General features: G+C 36.5%; 2 protein-coding genes and 1 long non-coding RNA gene across 3 annotated transcripts; 2 read left to right on the top strand and 1 right to left on the bottom strand.

The window, feature by feature from the left end:
• The first annotated feature begins 1,199 nt into the window (after positions 1 to 1,199).
• LOC147763965 (uncharacterized) lies at positions 1,200 to 6,263 on the top strand. The gene is made up of 3 exons (XR_015331986.1): positions 1,200 to 1,423; positions 4,511 to 4,594; positions 5,765 to 6,263. It is a non-coding gene; the product is annotated as an uncharacterized LOC147763965 (long non-coding RNA).
• A 7,928-nt stretch (positions 6,264 to 14,191) lies between these two features.
• On the bottom strand, positions 14,192 to 18,736 carry LOC106158561 (protein-lysine N-trimethyltransferase SMYD5). The gene is made up of 11 exons (XM_087001465.1): positions 18,689 to 18,736; positions 18,163 to 18,411; positions 17,643 to 17,764; positions 17,127 to 17,196; positions 16,830 to 16,934; positions 16,601 to 16,663; positions 16,041 to 16,111; positions 15,738 to 15,844; positions 15,464 to 15,520; positions 14,976 to 15,141; positions 14,192 to 14,665 (listed from the first exon to the last, which is right to left on the bottom strand). Exons 1-11 carry the CDS (start codon positions 18,722 to 18,724, stop codon positions 14,545 to 14,547), a joined length of 1,167 nt encoding a protein of 388 aa, XP_086857591.1. The 5' UTR covers positions 18,725 to 18,736; the 3' UTR covers positions 14,192 to 14,544.
• A 179-nt stretch (positions 18,737 to 18,915) lies between these two features.
• Positions 18,916 to 21,326, top strand: LOC106158563 (inosine triphosphate pyrophosphatase). Its single transcript, XM_013534615.2, has 3 exons — positions 18,916 to 19,064; positions 19,443 to 19,635; positions 20,224 to 21,326. Exons 1-3 carry the CDS (start codon positions 18,978 to 18,980, stop codon positions 20,517 to 20,519), a joined length of 576 nt encoding a protein of 191 aa, XP_013390069.2. The 5' UTR covers positions 18,916 to 18,977; the 3' UTR covers positions 20,520 to 21,326.
• The last annotated feature ends 714 nt before the right edge of the window (positions 21,327 to 22,040 follow it).

Below are 22,040 nucleotides of genomic sequence, written 5' to 3'. Positions count from 1 at the left end.
CGGCTCAATTTCCAGACCCCCAAGGTAAGAAAATTCCCAAAACCCCAATAGACCACCACGTGAACAATAAATTGAGATTGAAAATTTGGGATGACGATTTCATAAACCTAAAAGACCTCCTTCCCCCTGACTCTTTGGCTCCAGGCAGGGAGGATAAAACTGAAAACCTCTCTACACAGACTGAACGAAACGAGGAAGGCCAGATCATGATGATCCTCTCCCCTTCCCTCAAAAAATCTGATCTGACCTCACTCCAGTGGTGCCAAGCATGGCAAATCTTCTCGGCCATCTACCTGCAAAAATTCCCAGACCAAGCCATCCCCCTTTTAGTCTATGCCCACAGGGTCATCGCGATGTTCCCAAATAAAGTAGCCAATTGGAGGGCTTATGACGAAAGATTCCGTCAAAAACGAGCCAGCGAAGGCATCAAATGGGAAGAGGAAGACCCGGTAGTTTATGGCCACTCACTTGGGACCCCAAAATTGGACAATTTTCGTCCCCCCCCCCCCCCCGAGGTTTGTAAAAACTTCAATAGAGGAAAATGCTCATTCACACGTTGCAGATACCAGCACAAATGCTATCTGTGCAACAGAGACCACCCCCTCTCTTTATGCCGCTCAAATGGAGCCAGGCACTCCACTTTCCCTTACCCCAGAAAACCCTTCCCCAACAACTTTTCTAGCCACCAAAAATCCCAAATTTTCAGACCCAAATTCCACAAAAAATTCATCTAACCCAATTCAGGAAATTATCCAAATTAATAAGCCTGCTTTACCTTTGGACCAGAGCATTGTTACCCCAGTTAACCACACTGCATTGGAAAACCTTTTGAAGGATTACAACCTCACAAAGTGATAAATTTCCAGAAGTGGACTAATTTTCATGAAACGTGATAGGAATATTCCCACCAAGTCCATGAAAATTGGTCATACTACCTTTATCTCTGAATTATGGGTAATCTAATATTAGAAATGTCAGCCACCTTTCTTACTAAAGTATTCAGCTGATTCTCACAAATTTCACATAAGTGAGTGATGCACAACCTTAAAGTTTCTGTTTGACTATGTGACAACAGTACTTGTAGGACACATCTTGCCAAAAAATTACATCATTCAAATTAACATCATTCTGTTGTTTAATTCTCCACTCTTAATATTATCCTGAATAACTCATGAATAATGTATGTAAATCCAGAATGAGGCGTGTTGTGTAATGCAGCCAATGCATGCGGCATGTTGGGAGCACTTGAAAAAAAATGTGTGTTCCTTTTTTGACACTCCCATTTTTAGACAGATCTTGCCAGGCAGAAAATCATATAGGCAAGAGGAAATTTAGAGAAAGCCAGCAAGAATGGTTTGCCAAGAAGGGCATATCGTGGCAAGTGACTGCTGTAGTATCCTTGGGCCAAGATGGATAATTTCAGGTAAATAAGATTGTAACTGCCCGTGATATTTATTTTTATCTGAGTTTGTCCTTTGTTTACTTATTATTCATGCGCAGCACATTTTCCGTTCTTTCTCTTTTGTCCAGCTTTATTTTCTCTCTCTTTCTCTCTCTCACTCTACTGATTATAACGTTACGGGCCACCGCACTTACATAACCACACTGTCACATGCCTGTACCACACCCTGCACTGAACAGTTTTCATTTCACAGCATATAAAAGGCTTTCTCTCTATTTCTTTTTGCTAACTTTACTTTCGCACACGGAACGACACAGGAAAATCTAATGACACAGTATTAGCTCACTTAATCGGAGGGAAAGGTTAACTATTTCAATGCTAATCCTTTGGCTTGAAAACCTTCAACTCTGACATGGAACTCAATAACCACATTGCTTTTGGCCAGCACTCCATGGAAATAAGAACGGAAACTGTTTATGACACAATTAAGGTCAGATGGGCAGAAAAGTTGGGGGAAGTAAGAGTGCCTAGAGTTGTACGAGTGACAGGTGCTGTGTCAGGTAGTTTAGGCTTAGAAAGTGTTTCTGTTGGTTGGGCACTGAAGCAAGCAAAGACAGTGAAGAGATTCTCCAGTGAGGTCAAGTCTAAGGAAGCGTATAAGTGCCACAACAAGCAACCAAAACACTCAACACGACACCGAACACAATCTCAACACAACTAAAAAAAAAAAAAATCGCAACACAATGCATTTAACTTATCGACGCAACACCAAAGAAAATCGCAACACAACACATAAACTTCTTGACACGACAGAAATAGATGCCTCTTTCGGTGCGGACATCTTGGAAAAGCCGTGAAAACCCACAGAAAGAAAACGCACGGAGAAAAACTCACAGAGACAACTGCAGGTCCGTTAGTCGATTTTTATGTATGATTCGTTTCTATGCATGGTATTTGCCGAGAGCAATGAGCTCATCGCCCCAATAGCTATGCTAATGAAATAAAAGCTGATATCTTATTGGCCCATCAGTTAATAGGTCATGTTTATCCAATTAGAAGTAACCTTGCTTTTCGTTCTGAAAGCACATGGGATTTTTTCAAGCAGCACTTTGATGAAGTGAAAAGAAAAATGCCGCCGAAAAAAATTTTTAAAATCTCGCCAGACCAGCCTACATTTGTTAGTTTATGTACTTCAACCGCTTCGTCTAAGGGTCCGTCCAACGTTCAGAAAGAAGTCTCAAAGGAGACGGGGGAAGAAAATGTACCAACTTCTGAGAGCAGCGCTCCTTGCACTACGACGATTAGTAGTGACACTGACAGTAGTGTTACTGCTAGTGCTAGCACGAGGTTTCAAACCCCGATGGCTTCAACTATGGCCCTAGCTCCAGTACGACAGCACCCAAACGAAAATGTTCTGCGAATCACCTGCTAAGAGTTAAGATTCTTGGGAGTAAGATAAGTTATGAGGATGCACTGAATGTGTGGCACAGGAAAAAGAGATTACTTCATTAAGTAATGAAATCTCTTTGCAGTAAGACTGATTAATAAGTACTAGACAGTATGTGAGGACAACTTCATTTACATTTTCTCAGTTTTGAGAAATCAAGGTTTTCAGAGATCTAGATTGTTTACCTCTTGTTGATGGTTTCATCAAATAAAAACCAATTACTAATGAGTATTACATGTTTTCTGATCATTTTGTTTTTTCATTTAGTCTTCAAATAAGTTCAGTAAAGAAGGCATTGTAATGGTTTTATTGAAAAAGACAAATAAAAGTCTTAACTAAATAAATATATTAACAAAGTTTAACTGCAACACCTTCTCATATCATTCCCAAAAATATTGATACAGATATTTCAAATATATTTGTCATGTTTAAAAATGGCCCATAAATGTCAAGCAATGGCCCATTGATATGCAAAATGGCCCATTTAGGGTGACCCAGGAGGGGCCATTGTCCCATGGGTGGTTTAAACCTTCCCAATCACTGTTATTTCTTGATCCAAATCAGGATAGCTGTGAAATGTTTGTGGCAAAGTTCTTGTCGGTCATTTGGCTTTTCAGGCGGTCATTACCAATTAGACCAGCAGTTTCCCCATGTCTACAGAATACGGTGCAAGTCTTTTAGGGTGATTTCTATGATTTCTAAAAAAAATTATATACTTTCAGCGTGATACCATGTATTGTCCCTATTGTGGCAAGGAATTGCCCTATGGGTTTGAAAATTTTTAATGCTGCACATTTTGTGGCAAATCACTGCCATTAATAGCAGACACCACTGCCATTAAAAGCAGACAGCTTGAAAACTCTAACAGAGATAGGTTCTGGATATCATTAATTTAGGAAAGTAAAGCATATTCTATCTATCTAACATGTTCTACCTATCTGGACTCAGACTTTTATGGTTATAAGGTGACATCTTAGTGCAGAATACAAATCTCTTTTCATGCCTGAAAATTACAAGATTATTCCAATAATATCGATGAATTTTGACTGTGTAAATGTAAGGGATCCATTTCTTGTCTTGGTGAGGTACTTTACTTGGTTTGTTGCTCATAAGTTTAGATTAAAATCACAGGGTATTTCCAAGAGACTGCTAATAACCTGGTAATAGCCATTCTGTGGGATTTGGTCCGCTAATAAATGTATAATTTCTGAAACCAGACACCAGAATCCCAAAGAAACTTTAGGTTTGATAATTAACTATGATTTTTTGAACACATTTAATCCAGAAAAAGTGTCAAATAGTGTTTGGGAAGGACATTTAAAATTTTTTTGATACAGTTTTTAAAATACTGATTATTTTGAATAATAAAGGCTAAAGACATTAAATATAAGTTATATTATCTAGCATATAGCTAAGTGCATATGATTAAGATTTATTTATAATTTATTGGCCTCACAAATCTATTATATTAGCTGGACTTGTTTTCAGTCTTTTTATTTGTTATGCAGACAAAACTGGGTGCAATTTAAGAATGTCATTCTTAATTGAAATAATAATGTTATCTCCTTTTCATTTTCAATAGATCATTCACCAATTTTTAAAATTTAAACAACAATATATCAATTAATATATTAATTAATAATTTGGTAATATTATTGTAGATGTGGCAAGTGCAGCCATAGCTGGTGTAAGTGGCCTTAGTGGCAACAGTTCAACTCTCAGCTTCCTTGAGCCAAAAAAGGAAGGTAAGTAGCAACTTAATGAGTAAATAAAACAAACTCAGATTATAACTAAGTATACCAGTGATAGTCTGTAAGGTGTCCCTCAATATTGTTTTAAACCATTTCCATTTTCGCAAGTGTAATTTCTGTTTACAGATTTTGATAAAAAGATTATAAATTAATAAATATTGAAGGCCACTAACCACACTAAATGTGCCAAATTTTCATAAATGGTCAGTAAAAAGCGTAACTCTTTGTCTTCTCAGGATAATTTATACCCTTCTAACCAATAGGAAGGTTTATATTGCTGGTAATAAGGCTAATTTGGCCTTGGCTTTATGGTAGGAACCTGCTTGGCTTTGGAGCAGCCCTGTACTTACTTAGGCCGTTTTAGTCTTCCATTGATAGTAATGTTCAAGGTAACAGGAGAGTAGTTGTCAATTTGACTGCTACTATTGGCTGGCCAACTCACCACATTGATAAAAAAACAAATATCAAATGACATATGTGCAAGGAATATGAAGTTAGCAGACCCAAAAATAATTACTTTGTGACATTTGGAGTTCATAACACTCAAAATATTTTACATTCGTGATTTGTGAAAATGGAAAATCATGTGTAGACGAATTTTCTGCCAGACCTTATGGACTATCATGCATCTGCATTCTGAAAACTGGGGGACTGTGGGGCCCATTTAGAGATTTGGTGGACATAGAGGCTTGCTTCTAGAACCCAACATGTTCAACAAAAAAGGTCCTTTTTTTGCTTGCCATCAATGTCATCAATGTCATTGAAAGCATGCACTGTAAAAAAACAAATAACTATATGACTAAGTACCTCACCTTATTACACCACATGAACAGTATGGCCTCTTTTGGGAGAAATGTTGAGCAATTCATAAGAGAAAAAGAACCAGATCAAAATGAAATATTAATAATAAAAGAAAAAGAAAAGTACAGTCCAGTCTTAAAAAGTTTTAATTCAAATTACGTTGAGAAAAATCTCTGTGCTAGGGTCAGAAAAATACACATAAACCAATTTACATGTACAGTTTATTTTGCTATATAAGCCTTTCAAAAGTTTCAGCTTCCCTCGGTGCTGCATATAATAAGCAGACTTAACATTTAAACTTACAGTTGTCTGTGGCAGCCATAGCTTGTTAACTTTTAGTTTTTATTATAATCCTGGAATCAGAAAAAGTAACAGCATACCATGTGACGCCCTATATCCCAGCAGATCTCAAGCGGCTAAGACACGCACACGCTGTTCTAGATCTCCAGATTGACTAAAACTACAAGCACAGTGCCTCACTTATGCCCCTATTTCACACAGACCACGAATCCCACGAATCGCCAGGAATTGACAAATTTCAGGATTCGTGGTTGAATCGTGATTGATCAAGATTTGCAAGAACTGACTACGAATATATACGAATCTTCTAAGAACTTCATGAACTGATTACGATTCAACCTCGAATCCTGAAATTTGTCGATTTCTGGCGATTCGTGGGATTCGTGGTCTGTGTGAAATAGGGGCATTAAGCAGAAGGACCAGGCAATACTCTCAGTAAGTATTAGAAGTGTATGTTACTGCTATTAGAATAGAGTAAAACACTTTATTTTTCCTCAGAATAATTAAGTTAAGGGTTATTGCAGCTTAATTGCGATTAAGACAGAAATAAGAATTTTCAAGACTATAAAGTACAGCTGCAATTCCCTGACTGCATCTTCATAATCAATATAATGGCATCAATTTTTAAGTTAGCCAGGGTCAAATTACATACATGTAGATTGAGTATTTGGGTTTAAAACTTGAAATTTAAAAATTAAAGTACTTTCACCTATTTTGGTGCCTTCCTTTAAACATTGTGGCTGGTGTTGATTGTTGAAATGTATTCTGAATTTGCCTTTATTTCAGATTTACCCTAGCTGCTCCAAACATTTAAAAAAAATGAGAGAAAAGAGGAACACCGAAAGAAACTCATTTTTTATAAACAAGAAATCCAGATTTTCAGTGAAAGACATTGAAGTGAATGTAAGTAATGATTTAAAAAGGTTAAAAGGTAAATTTTAAAAAAATCTTGAGGTCTCAGTACTTTTTGAAAAAATTAAACCAGTCTTCTTTAGGGGATCTTATATACCACATAACATTTGGTTATCTGGAATTTAATCTGCCACTACCATCCATTCAGGTACTAGACAAAAAATTGGATGAGAAAATATTTTTATGTTTCTAAGTTCATGATAACTACTTTATATCACAAATGAGAAGCATGACTGCCTACATTTAATGTCATCTAATCCAATCACTATGAAATCTCCCTGAATGTTCATTTATCAAAATATTTTAATCCAACCAAATATTTAGTGGTTTATGGAAATCGCATCTAATGCTAATAGAAGAATAATGTTACTTTTTCACGCATGTATTTCAGATCAGAGTGGGAATTCTCATTCCTAATAATGGCAGTTTGAAGCCTTTTAGGGGGAAGACCCTGAAAGTGCCTGTAAGGCCAAGCTGGACTACAGAGGAAACTTTGCAGGCCAGTTTGGCCAAACATAGAGCTCACAATGGGCATAAAATGGAAGAGGGAGAATACTGCCTGACATATGACAGTGGCAAGGTGGTGGAACACCTCCCTGAAGGAAACCCCCTGCCAAGTTCACCATCCGTGGATATAAAGAACAGCTTCAAAAGGACTGGCAGAGGCTGGTCCTATATATTTGTGCTAGGGAGCACCTGGGTAGTATTGGTTTAACCCTTATCAGGATAATGGGGGCCCAATGGACTCAAGCTGGTTGAATACATGTAGTTCTTCACAGCTGCACAATAAAGCTGTTCAATTATGGGACCTGTAGAGCTAGAACCCTACACATTTTTATAAGTATTGAAACAAGCAGCACTGGCCCAAGTAGTACAGTCTGCCTAGTGATAACATGATGTAGTATCCTCATAAATTTATAATCATATATCATGTGACCCAGACGCTTACTATAAGTGTCCACGTGTAGTGAAATAAAGTGAATGCGTATGTAAGTAAACCTCCACTGCGTTAGCCTTCTCATTTTGATAACAAGAATATCACATTGGCGACGAGGTGAAAACAGTAAAAGTGCAAAGAAGCAGAAATATTGCCGAGATTCTACAAAAAATTGAAGATTATGTCGAGGACGATAAATTTACCATCGATTGAGAAGTTTGATCCACACAGTGATCAGAATAACATCGCTACTAGATGGGAGAGGTGGCTGAAAAGCTTCAAAATCTTCGCTGTAGCCACTGGTTGCGTAGATGTAGAGCAAAAGAAACAGCTGTGCCGGCATCGAAGTTCAAGAAATCTTCGATACGCTGGAAAACCCCAATGACGAACAAGAGGAAAATGCAAATGCATTTGATGTTGCAGTTGATCTGCTCAACAATTATTTTAGACCAAGAAGAAACATTTCTTACAATCAGCATATTTTTCGCCAGGCCAGACAGAGCGGCTCGGAAACACTTACTGAGTTCGTAACAAGACTGTGCTCCCTAGCAAGAGAATGCAATTTTGAGGTTAATCAAATCGATGAATTTATAAAAGATCAAATCATTGACAATTGTTTCTCTAGAAAACTGAGAACGAAGTTACTAACTGACACGAATTTGACATTGGCGCGCGCACTTGACATAGGATAAGCCATGGAGGCAAGCGAAAAACAAGCGGCGAAAATCTCAGAAAATGCAGGCGTTAACGCATTCAATGTAAAACAGAAGTGCCCTGGGAGTACGGCAGGTCCCTTAGGACGTAGCAAGGACATCACTGCCCTGCTCATGGAGCACACCAAGAGGAGAAAAAATTGGTGGTAAGGTTGTTCAAGACATTGAGGTTTCAAGCTACATGAATTATCAGATAAACAACTGAGAAGCCACCTCAGTCAAGAAATTCTACACTGTACAACCCCATCAGATGTCAAATGCCATCCCCAGTCCTTCTGTTTAATGCTGTTGAATGTGCTCATCCAAATTCCATGATTTTAGATTTCGTGACCAGCCAAGTTCAAGACACTCCACTCACCACAACTAAATATGGAGTTTCGATGTGGCAGCCCCATCAGCTACCAACGACAAATATCATCTGAATATATTATTAATAATTTTGCAGATACTAGTTTCCCTCACCTCCCAGTCAGAGTCTGCAATAATTCATGTATGTTTAATGAAGTGTCTCTGTGTCTATCTAGAACCCAGACTTCTTTCATCCATGAGCTTATGTTGGCCGAAGATGATATCATAAAGTTTGAGGTACAAACAAGGGCACAAAGAACGACACCTCTATGGCACAAACTTCAGAAAGGGAGGATCACTGCTTCAAATGTTGGCCCCATAGTTGAGAGAGAGAGAAAAAAAAAGATGTTAGAAAGTTTATGGAACAGTTACAATCTACCAGAAAAATACAAACACAGGCAATGAAAAGGGGGTTAGCCAGAGAACCTGGTGCTGCATCGAAATACAGTACTGTATCTGACAATAATGTTAACATCAACCTACACATACATACATATATATTTAACTGTAATACTTAAAACATTTAGGTAAAGATGGAGCAATTATAGCAGCCATGAAATCAGTTTACTGGATTGTTCATGAGGGCATAGCAATTTACAAGTTTGAAAGTTGAATACAGTTGCTAAGAAATCTGGACTGCCCTAATCTTTCACACTTTGTTTACAGTGAATAATATTCGTCCCCTCTTGGGCTACAAAACTTTTTCCGGTCCAGGTTCAGTCCAGTCCAGACTTGAAAGGAACAGCAATACTGTTTAATAATAATTTTGAATTTAAAGTCCTCAAATAAAAAAATGACAACCGCAGAAACTTCATTATTCTCAAAGTCCTAATAGAAACAAATACACATTTTTACTGGTAAATGTATATGGCCCAAACAAGCCAGGGATATTGGTGCGTGTGGCAAAGTGCGCAGTAATTGCAAAGGCATGCCCCCCTTATTTAAGGCAAGCAAGATAAAAGCTGAATACCAAAATTGTTTATGAAGTCGACAGGAACCCCCCTATTAACACTGTTTCCTTTAGACTTTCACCATAGTATCTGATTAGGGCCAGTGACTTTCTCGAGTGTCAGAGAGTAATCTCCATGGTGCCAGAGTAGGGCCAGTGACTTCAATGAGTGTCAGTGTCATATATGATTGGTTACATCTTGGCCTAAAGCGCCATCTGTATGTAGTTAGAAGAAGTAGAATAAAGTCACGTGTATGAACAGCTTGTACAGCATGTTTGTCTTTATTTTTATGCCATTCTATGACATGGTGTCAGAAATGCTGTGAAAAAACGGAGAGGTACTAGAGAGAGAGAAAGAGAGGAGATGCAAAAGAGAAAGAGAGAAAGAGAGGAATGGCAAAATTAAATCTTCCTTTAAGTTCAATGTGCCAAACGAGTGGACATAATGGTGCCAATGATTCATGCGATATAGGAGAGCTACCAAACTGGACTCTGAGGCCAGTATACAAGTGTCTGCTTTAATATACACCATGGGGAGGGACACAGAGCAAATATTTTCAACGTTTAATCTGTCTACAGCAGAGGCCACGGAAGAAGGTAAGCCCGAGTCAGAAAATGTTGACATTGCCATTGCTAAGTTCGATGAGTGTGTTGAAACTAATTTAATAGCTTTAGGAGAATGCAGGAGAATGCATAGTACACTACGTATAGCTTTGTAGACCCCTCTTCGTGAATTTGTAGCCCTTTCACTTCGCTAGCCTCGTAGCGCTCTCACTGTATTGGGGTTAAATTATTGTGTAATGGGTAGTGGCGTGTTCAATCTCGTGAGGGGTGTCGGCCGGACTTCATTGGCCAGTAACCCCGATATTACTTAGTTACTCTTAGAACGTTCTTCATTCACTCACACGATACTCAGAAGATACACACCGTTCTAGTTCTACAGTAAAGACATATCTCAACCATAGGAGTTAAAGTAAGCATTTTCATTTTGTTGATAAGTTAAAGTGAGTTTATAGAGTAGCAAGGTTGTTTTAATATTTAGTTATACGATTTAGTTTATAAACATTCCTTAAATTGCTGCCGCGATGATCTTTGTTAGCGTTCAGTATCTTGTAACGATGCTGATTTAGTGAGGGTGATTTCGTATTTGTTTTCGCTTACACAATGTGTCACTACGATTCACCTGGTGTATTTCATTGTATAAACCCTCTGTAAAAGCCATATTCGATCGAAGAACGGCTATTTAGCTTAGCGCAAACTTACTGTATTAGCGTCAGGGTGCAAGTGATATCGTTTAAGAGTTTAGCGTGTCAGCGAACTTATTTAGGTTCCTGTTTTCAGTCATTGCAAATCTGTAGCACGTTTTCAGTACTGCTTTGCACGTTTAAGCCGGTGACACCATTTTTTGTAAGAATTTACATTGGTTTTACTAGTACTGTAAATGCTCTTAAATATAGAACAGATACATGTACGTTGTATTGTGAAATGGTATTGCACTTAAGCTTAGTACAAAAAACATTCTTTAAATTGCTTACCTTTATTACCGTTTAGTTTTATAGAGCATTCTTAATATCATTTCAACTGTGTTACTGTAATTGGCCTTCAGTTTTAGACAAAATAGTTTTGTTAAGTTTACTTTGTTATTGTCTTTGTACTTACATTTTGTTTATTAAAGTTTACCGCTATTACATCTCAACAAGACGTGTTGTGTTGTATGGTATGCTGTCTGATGACAATAGTCAACGGTCAGAACAATGAGTATTTCATTCCAAGAAGGAATGTAATACACGAGAGAGCAAAATTCCACCAGCGTCATCACTTACCTGGAGAATCTGATGAAACTTTCTACAGAAATTTAGTGGAATTTTACTAACTTTACTAACTGTAACTTTACTAACAAGGAGGAAGAAATCAGAAACGCGATTGTGATTGGTATCGCCTAGAGATTGTTCATTGAAACTCCAATTGAAAGCGGGTCCATCAGCATGCAGTTTAAAAGTTTTAAAAAGGTGGTTCAAACCATTACATAAAGAGTTTTTATCTACTTTTTTAACAATAATATAAATAAATAATAATGCATATCATTTTTGTGTTAACTACATAAAAATATGTTTAGTGTGAATGCATGTACTATTTTTTTTTTTTTTTTGTATTGGTTTCATCATTGGTCAGAGAGATGTGAATAAGCAATCTTTATTCATGAAAGTTGTTGAGTATTTAGAAAATAATGATGGGACTGTCACCTTTGATAAAATGAGATTATGCAAATTGATTCCAGGTGTGACAAAGGTTACTGCAAAAAATCTCTTCAGCGACAGCTGTACATCTATTATGGAGACAGAGTGGCAATAGCCTCTTAATTGTCACACTGAAATTAAATTTAGAAAGGCTCATTCAAGATGCCCATCAGCATCTAAATGATGCCATCAAAAACCAAATATGCAAAACTTCCCTCTAGTAAAAGAATTGACATGGATCTATAGTGCCTGTCCTAAAGTTTACTTGTAATGGGGGAAGGTGAATTGAATTCCTTTTGGTGGAACTTTTTCAGTATGAACTGTGCTCATGTCCTCCTTTGTTTGATCACACATTGTGCATGTGAACAGGAGACAAAGCAGAATTTATACACAGTCTCCTGAAGATTGCACCTCTGTGTTGCTGGACATGGTCTTACCAGTGATACACAATTTGTTATCGATGGAGGAAATTTGTTGCACTAATTTCCATGGCCAAAGAATGCAAACTATGGTGAGATATGTGACATGCACCTTCGTTAGTACCCCACGTTAGTCACGTGACATAAAACAGCTTGTTGAGACCTGTGCACAATGTCAAGAACTCTGACCAGGCAATTAAAAAGAAACATTGATATCACAAAGTGATGGAAATGCGCCCTGGGATAAAATATCTAGTGATATCTTCGAGATTGATGGATGACAGATCCTTGTGGTCATTGACCATTATTCAAATTTCATTGCAGTCGGTCATCTGCACACTACCACAAGCATGAGCACTATAACATGTTTAAAGAAGCAGATTCCTCGTTTTGGAATACCAAGAATTGTGGTAATAGATGCTGGACCACTGTGTGCAGCATGAAATTACTTCACCAGGTCATCACAGTGCCAATGGCAAGACTGAGGCAGCTGGATAAGAGACTGCTGGATAAGAGTATAAGTTAAGCCAGTGAATCTCCTTTAGTATTAGTATCATTATTTTTAAAATTTATATAGTTGTATCATTTAAATTGTTTTATTTCTCTGTGTATTTACTTTGTGTAAACAGTATTATTTTCTTTTTCTTTAGTTTTCATTAGTATCAGTTTCTCAGTGTTTCTGAAAGATCATCAAGAATAAAGAGCTTTATAATCCATAGACGATTCTGTGTGTTGTCTAACTTGGAAATCTGCTACAAGCACCAAGGGCTACAAAACACTGGACCCCCCCCCCCCCCCCCCCCCACACACACACACACAACAAAAGCATAGGCTTCAAAACACTCACTAGATCCAGCAGGCCCCCCATAAACAGCAGCACAGCCTACAAGAAGTTCAACAGATCCATTGGAACCCGCAACAACAAACGTCAAACATAGGTTGATTAGACAGACGGTTTAACAGACAGGCAGATAAATGTAACTCTCATCTGTCTGAACTTGTATATAATATACCCAACGCCACTTTCTCGTGGCACAATGGACTAGAGAATGCAATCATGTGTTTTCCTATCCGACATATATAACTGGGAGGCACATGAGGAATTTGATCCATACGAACCCGTGTGGTCTGATTACAAAGTTGGCTAGTAAACCCATGCAGTGGTCTCACACTGCAACACTTAAAACTGAAACACTGACAGAAACATTCAACAAGGAGTTGCTGATCTTTTAACAGATTTGAAACCTTTATACAATTCAGCAATACAGAGGACCTGATCCCAAAAGATTATCCAGGATATGATCCAATGTTCAAGAATCAGCCAGATAAATTGAGGCCAGGCAAACTAATGCAACCCTGGCAGTCAGTCCACGAGGGTGTACTTCAAAGGCTCAACCACTCAATGTCAGCCTGAATAAGGCTTTCAAGGGACATCTGCAAAAACTATGGGCTGACCATCAGGGAGAGAAGACAGCACTGAGGACTGGCAGAATGCTTGAACACAGTGGTGCAATGGATTACCACTGGGACAAGAAATAAAAGAAGACCAAATGAATATACCCAAGGCCTTTAAGATTACCTATTGGGGAAACACATGCTGAAGTTGAGGACTTGAATGCTACTATGCTTCACATTCTGTGGTAGTAAGTGAGCCCATACAAGCCGAGATAGTAACAAAAGCTATGCACTACTGAATCAAATTGGCAATTTACAGATAAAAATGCATATCATAGCTTTTTGACACCGCACTGATTTTTTTTATAAAGGGGAGTTAAGTCTTTCAGAAAAGGTTTAAAAATCCTCACTGAAATAAGGCACAAAGCGCATTGGTAAGTAGCAAAAAAAAATATGTGAAATATTTAAACTAAATATAATAGATTCATTATCTTTCAAATGAAAAACACTTTGCTCATTCATATACCTACTAGTAAGTAGTTTGCAATTGCAGAGCATGCAAAACATCAACTCATTTGCAAACTTTGTAAACAAGTCCTACATTTTGAAAGAAATATCATAAAGCAAATGGTTTTCATGACCTCAGACTTGACATTTTTAAACCGTGTTATTTTCTGCAATCTGTATCTTTTATGTAATATACTGATGTTGCTAATGTCTAACCCCTATTTCATTTTATAGTACCGTTTACCAATTCTATCACTTTTATCATGCTCTTTTTTTGTATGATAAATATCACTCTAAGCATGCCTTCATTCAATTTCATTATAATTCTGAACAATTTTCACTTATAGATGCACATGCAGCTATGGTGAGTTTTCCACAGTTGAAATATATTTACTCCAAATACAGGACTAAACTTCCCCGTCTGTGTCAACTATCTTCTTGCATCTGTTCTTCATCCTCCTCCTCCTCCTCTTCCTCTGATGTAACATCAGGATCATCAATTTGAGACTGGCACAATGAACAGTTACAGTTAAAAAGATAGTTCTCCCTAAAAATAAAACTTTTAATCTTACAAGCTTCATTGCAGTAAATTGATAGGAAGTACATCTTGATTTAGATTTTGTCAAATAAAAAATGTTATTCAAGGGTAAAAAGAAGCAATAATATCTTCCAAAAAATGTAAAATCTGGAGAAGGTAACACCTGTCACGGATTTACTCTATTTTCAACAACAATTTCACTATAAGCTTTTATCTACAAGTGAAAAGCGTGATCAAATATGATTTATTCACATTTAAATTTTAATTGCTAGACAAGACTACTAAAAAAAATGTTTGTTCATCATTCTTCGTGACCAACCTGAGAGCTTTTTGTCTGCTATGTCTACTTCTTTCCCTGTCACACTCATCTAGGTAAGAAATGCAGATCTCTTCTCCTGCTTTGATATCCTGCACTGCTACCATCTGCAGTGTGAAGTTATTGTGAGGGAAGGTAACCTCTGCATTAGGTTGGCAACTGTGGTTACCTGAGAGAGAAAACAATTTGAAATCAATAGCAAAAGCAATACTGGCATTTGTCTTGCTTTAGACAAATCATCACCTTTTCTTCAATTTAATGGAGAATTGGAGAAAAACCATAAATATTTCTTCTTTGACCTAAAAACACATTTTTGGCTTACACCTAATATATTGTTAATGAACTTTTTTTCACTAACTGCCACCAAGAAACAACCTCTTAAGATGTATAAAGTGTTCCCCTCACAAATGAACTTGGATATATAAAATGAAAATTCTGCCACTTTATTTTACTGAAGAGAATCTTTAGATACTGAAGACACCGAGACTTACAAGCACTTTGGAAGGTATAAAGACCTGATCCCTCACAGTTCAAAAATGTACCAGACTCTGAAAATAAGGAAGTATGCTTACTTACACAAAAACTACAAAAAACTACACAGATGTTACATAGAATACTAAACTCACATTCTTTTTATATAATAAGTAGACCCAAACAGTAGAGGTTTAGCCATATCAAAATTCTGAATAACAACTTTGAAATACTTTTCGTGAATATGAAAAAGATAGGTAGAACTCCTGCCGTAAATATGACACTGATACTCACCTTTCTCTATATCAACATACAACTGATCAATGAAGGCATCTAAAGTCTGTCTCTCTTCATCTGACAGCTCCAGAGCATCACAGTTGTGAACCCATACACTCAGAGAACTGAAAGGACAGCATTAGGGACTTGATGCATTGACACCTATCCCAAATTTCTGCATTTTGGTGTTATTTTACTGACAATACCACTACAAACAATAGCCTTGTGCAATTTGCAAATATATGCTGATAACAATGACTTAATAAAGAGATATAAATTAATGCCGAAAAGTGACTTTGATGAATCTGTACTACATTTTACCTTGTACCAACACCTTGTCCATTTGTACCAATAAGAGCAAACAATGATCTAAATCCCTCTGGCGTGAACCACTGAAAATACATTTCACTAAATATTAGGCCAAGCTTCACCAATAGTGGGTTCAAATAGGTTGATCAACAAGGAGAGTGGAATAATATAAACAATGGAATAATATAAACTATTCATTTAAGCTGCCTTTCGCAAATTTATTACACATAATTTTGGGACCATCTCTTTGAGTCTTTGCGCCAACATTTTTCCAGCATTGATTCTTTCTGGCATCAATATGGCCCTACAGCTGTACAGTGTAGAGGACAAATGATGCAAGAATATTAAAGGATGCAGACCATCATTTCACCAATATAATATAAAACAGGTGCCAAAGAATCAAGGACAATTGGCATTGGCAAGGAGGCTAACTGCATAATAAAGTTCTTTGCTTTTGACTGTCAATGCAACAAAAATTACAAAGTTATATGAACATGAGAATAAAAAGCTAATGGAAGAAAAAGCAATGTAAACCAAAAGAATGGAGAAAGCAAAACAGAAATTTCACCTACCTGCTGCACATGTTCATCATAAAATGCTTCACAAACCAAGGAACGAAGGATCTCCAACTGTTCCTGAAATTGGAACAACATACCACTGGTTGAGAAAAGTGCAGTATAAAAAGATACGTTACTAGGCAGCTTAATGACCAGTCTTACTAAAAAAAAAACAAACAAAAAAACAGATATATGTTACATTCCATATATGTAATTACAAATAAATTTCTTCTGATGCACCTACCTGGAATTCTTTCCCTAAAAGTTTGTGTGCTATATGCTCTTCTTCATTCACAGTTGATTTGCAAAATTCAGCAAATTTGGACAAAATTTGGTCTTTTTTGTCACTCTGAATGTAAAAAGAAACACTTCAATAGCATCCATTTAAGGATGTACATATAAAGAAAAAGTTCAGGAGCTGAGACCTCATTCTTTTTCAAAATGACATTTAATTTATCAAATGACAAAAAATTGTTTGTAACTATTTGCATGCCTTTTAAAATTTAATCTAAAAATAAATGTTTTGCATTTAAAACTTTACCTGTTTCACTAATGCTATCATCCTTGCAATTAACATAATACTTGATGTTTCTGGAGGGTAGTGCATATTCCTAAATAAACAAGTCTTTGTACTATACATTCAAATCCTTGACTGCATGGGAAAATGGGGAGAAACATAATCCTCTACCTCAAATCGACATGCATTTGGTGGTGAAACAAATATTCTGTGTTGCTTATGTATTTTGTATATAAGTAAATAAATTACTCAGCGGTCAAGTACACCATGTACTCATTATGCAATCACAATTGATACTCTAATGCCCTAGGATTCAGAACTGCTGTGTATCTGTGTACATCACATTCAGTTGAAGCTTATGTTACAGAAAAGAAGGGTGTGGTTTCAATGTTTTTGACTTTCAAGATACTACTATAACTTGTAAATGCACTGAATAAGAAAAAAAAAGAATTGTCACTCAAGATTTAATCTGAACACAAACAACAATTCCTTTTTTTTTTCATTTTATGATATTTTCATTGACAATTAAAATATTATTACCTCCAAGCATCTTTTAGTTTTTCTGTAGGATGATTAGGATCAGCAACTGAAGCTCCTTGACAAAGCACTCTATGGTAGAGATGCCAGGCTGAATCTCTACAGCCATCACTACAGTACAGCACCTAGAAATCCACCAAATGATAGCAATTCAACATACTGATAATAACCAGGCAATAATTATAATTAATCATGCTTGCAATGGCCAATTCAGGTTTTTGTTTTGATAGGGGGCATGGGGGAGGGCAATGTGGAGTAGAGCCATCCTCCCTTCAGAAGCTACTATTTGATATCTGAAAAGCAAGGTATTTTTTTAACCTTATGCCCATTTCCCACATCATAAAATTAATCTGCTAGAGTTTCTGACTTAAATGCACACACTGGTATCATTTGGATAAGTATTAGATATAAAGTTACAGAAGTGCAAATATATGACTTCATTCAAAAAAGTTTCTTTTATTTTCAAATTTCCATTCTTCCAAATATGGAAATTTCTGTCCTTTAATATAAACTAAAATGTTACCTTACAATGAGGACAAACTGTATGTTCCTCTTTCTTTACTTTGCAGCACTGAGGAAATGGTAGCACCAGTAATGGGTTGGCAGCAAGTCTCCTGCTCATGTCTTCGGCATTCTCCAGGGACTTCATGCAATGGTCACAAGCTAGGTACTTATATAATGCATTCCATTCAAACTGGGAACATACAAGGGGTGTTTCTTCAAAAAGGATATCTCCTTTCTTAAAGTCCTTTACTGCAAACAGGCTCCGCCCCTGTAATACATAATTGACTTTTTGTGGTATAAACAAGCATTTAAAATATATGCTGTATCAATGAAAATAAAGCAACAATCATAAAAATAGCAGCAGCTAGCGGTCACTAGCTCAGCTGGTACAACTGTGCAACTTTTAGAGACCGACTTATCTTCAGCAGAAGGCTGGAAAACACGCTCGTGTTCGGTGCTAATTTACTTTAATTTAAAGAAAGATCCATACTCCCCTGATATAAACATTTCAATTATTATAAGCTATCGTTAACCACTGAGAATACCTTGAGTTTGTCAACACGAATTTCCACGTGCTCCATTGCAGCTAAATATGGGCATACGAAGTTAGAAAGAAATGAAACACGGAAAATATTTTCTTATTTATATGAAATAAAATTAGTGGAGTGGTTAATACTTAACTTTCTGGTAGTATAAATTATTTTTCTTGATTTTAAAGAGTGATTTGATTTGTTTACTTGTTAAAAGAATTTGTGCGAAACTGCGCTACTGACCCAATTAAAAAGTAGGTCAGAATCTTTCGCGCGCGGTGTTGTGCTCCTTTTGCAGTAAAACATGTCCAGGGCAATTACCTTCGTGACCGGCAATGTCAAGAAATTGGAAGAAGTGGTACATATACTGGGTCCCTCGTTTTCACAGAAGGTAATAAGGGGCTGATCTCTTGGTACAGAAAATATACAAAAACTGACAAAGAGTTGAGAGCAAGTTTTCATGACACACCTGATTTCATACCTGTAACCTGGGCCGGGGCACTGAATTGTTTTTATCACTTTTAATGGTTTTTGAACTGTTATTTTACAAAAAAAAAAAAAAAAAAAAAAAAAAAAAAAAAAAAAAAAAAAAAAAACTAAATCGATATAATACTGATTTATGCTCATTTTCTTCATCTTCGTAAATTTCCATTCGATAATTGTATTTTATTAGAATATAATTAACATTACCAATTACTACAATAATTAAATTATAATTCTCATGATCCAGCCTTAGTCTCAAGTTATTTTTCTACATTCCTTATTGTAGTTTGTCACCTGTGACATAGATTTACCAGAATATCAAGGAGAACCAGATGATGTCACCATCGCTAAATGCAAGACGGCAGTGGAACATGTCAAGGGGCCTGTCATGATCGAGGACACTTGCTTGTGTTTTAATGCACTGGGTGGTCTACCTGGTCCATACATCAAGTGGTTCTTGAAGAAATTGGGTCCTGCAGGTGTGTTTATATACTATATAATTTTAACCGGGTGTCACAATATGGTTTTGACCCTTGCAGCATTGCCCAATTGGGCACAGAAAGCACATGTAGTCTTAGATTTTAGCTGTAAGAAATTTATACTTCTTTTAAATAAGCTGTATTTTTGGTGTTGGATCTCACAGTATCACAATATTGGTCACAACAAAAATGCATTGGCATTTGCCAGAGGAGATGTGGTTAATCTTCAGCAAGTTCATTAATCAATTGTGATCAAACGAAAGGGTGCTTTTCAAGCACTTACGGTAGTTTACTCAGAAAATTCTGGAATAAAAAAGGAGATAATTTAAACATCAATAATTTTTCATTTTTCAGTTATTTTTTTATTTCTTATAAGAATTAACACCAGGGGCGGATCCAGAGCTATTTTCTGTCAGTCTTCCAAATTATCTTTGTTGATCCATCCTCATTTTTGACCGTCTTTTGACAGAAAAATTAAATACCTGTCAATGTAAACTTGAAAATCTGACCGTCTTCCGGAAGACAGCCTAAATCTGCCCCTGAACACGACCAACCTTTTGCCTTTAATTTGCCTGGTTCTTATTTCAGGTCTATTCAAGCTTCTTAATGGTTTTGAAGACAAAACAGCATATGCATTATGTACATTTGCCTATTCAACAGGAAACCCCAATGAAAAAGTAATGTTATTTCAAGGTAAAACTGAGGGTAGGATAGTAGAGCCACGTGGACCAAATGACTTTGGCTGGGACCCTTGCTTCCTACCTGATGGTTTTGAACAGACATATGCAGAGATGAGCAAAGATCAGAAGAATTCTATATCACACAGAGGGAGGGCCCTTAGGTCTTTGAAAGACTATTTTGCAGGTCAAACCAATTCTACTTGATGATTATGTAGCTAACAGGGGCAGATCCAGAGATATTTTCTGGCAGTCCTTCAAATTATCTTTGTTGATCCACCCTCCATTTTTAACCGTCTTCTGACAGAAAAAATTAGATGCCCATCAATGTAAACTTGAAAAATTCTGACCGTTTTCCAGAAGAAGACCTCTGTCCTCCCCTGATTCAGAATGTTATACTTCAAAATTTCAGGTGGTGAATTATATATGCATAACTAGATGTTGATGAATCATGAAACATTTCCTCTGAGCTTAAAACTACTAGTGCTGATTTGTCTTTACCCAGTATTTGCTCTCCGTTACTGTTTCAGGATTCACCTGTGTTGAAAAGCCTTAAGTCTGAACTCAGGTTTTACTATAGCTTTATTTTAAAATGCTGGTCCACTTAAAGAAATAAAAGAAATAATAAATTCTTGTGCAATAAAATGCAAATGAATAGAGATAGAAATTGCCTAAATGTAGAGATACAACTTACATAACTGTTGAGTCCAATAGCTACAATGTAGGTGAAAAAATTTTGTACAACACATTAAGTCTGTAGTTGGCACACTTGAAAATAAGAGTGGGTATATGACAACATCACACCGAGTACTCAAAAATGTGCCATTAGTGAGTATAGTTATGAGTAATACCATTAATATTAATGACCTGCCAAAAAATTATAAATTTATTTAAGAACACTCACCTCTCAGTAACTATTCAAGTAGTACAGAAATTAAGCTTAGTAGACTTAAACTCTGTGCAAAATGTGGACGAATGAATGGCAAAATGGAATGAAGCTTTTTTCTTATGAAATTATTATTGTTGGTGTTGTTTACAAACAAAGAAGAATACAAATGAAATCCATAATATATGCTTCTAGGACAATCCTCTCCCCCCCCCCCCCCATCTCAAGAAAGAATATACACTGCTTTTGAATGATCATTTTCAGGCATTTATACATTTCTTGAATATAGGAGACAAAATATAATAAAAAACAAAGGTATTGGCTATTAATTACAAGATTCAGGAAGCTCACACATCAATGAACCTGAGAGATAACCTTAATTATAGAATGCAATACGTGCAAACTTTTAAAAAGTGCAATTATATGGTATTTTTTATTAAAAAAACAATTCCATTTTACCATTATTTTCTAAAAGCAATTATCATTTTATCCACATTTCATTTGATGTTAGGAAGTTTTCTGAATGGGTTAAGTAAATTATAAAAATGAAACTAGAAAAAATAAAATAACTGAAGGTTGTTTATTTATGGTCATTTGGTAGTGGAAGAACAATTAAAACTGACAGTAAATTCATCGGTGGAATACCTGGGAGAATGAGATCATGTTTACCTCACGTTTACCTGGTGATGCACCTTGAATATAGGCAGTCAATGTGATGAGGTGGTGTGTGTGTGTGTGTGGGGGGGGGGGGGTTAAGATGACTAAAAGTGACAATAAGTTCACCAAGGGATACCTGGATAAGTGAGATACCTGGAGATACAAATTTATTAAAGGCAGGCATT

Source organism: Lingula anatina, chromosome 1 (genome assembly GCF_051362555.1).
Source record: "Lingula anatina isolate TDL-2025a chromosome 1, LinAna3.0, whole genome shotgun sequence".
Taxonomy (NCBI): Eukaryota; Metazoa; Brachiopoda; class Lingulata; order Lingulida; family Lingulidae; genus Lingula; species Lingula anatina.
This window is presented reverse-complemented; position numbering and strand designations above follow the sequence as displayed.

Excerpts from the sequence above, each read along its gene's own strand:
- LOC106158561 (XM_087001465.1), bottom strand. The coding sequence starts at position 18,724 with ATGGAGCACGTGGAAATTCGTGTTGACAAACTCAAG. Across the intron at positions 16,935-17,126 it reads TGATAGCATTAGTGAAACAG|AGTGACAAAAAAGACCAAAT; the intron begins GTAAAGTTTTAA and ends TTTTACATTCAG. Across the intron at positions 16,664-16,829 it reads TTTTAGGGAAAGAATTCCAG|GAACAGTTGGAGATCCTTCG; the intron begins GTAGGTGCATCA and ends TTCCAATTTCAG.
- LOC106158563 (XM_013534615.2), top strand. The coding sequence starts at position 18,978 with ATGTCCAGGGCAATTACCTTCGTGACCGGCAATGTCAAGAAATTGGAA. Across the intron at positions 19,065-19,442 it reads GTCCCTCGTTTTCACAGAAG|TTTGTCACCTGTGACATAGA; the intron begins GTAATAAGGGGC and ends TCCTTATTGTAG. Across the intron at positions 19,636-20,223 it reads GAAGAAATTGGGTCCTGCAG|GTCTATTCAAGCTTCTTAAT; the intron begins GTGTGTTTATAT and ends TTCTTATTTCAG.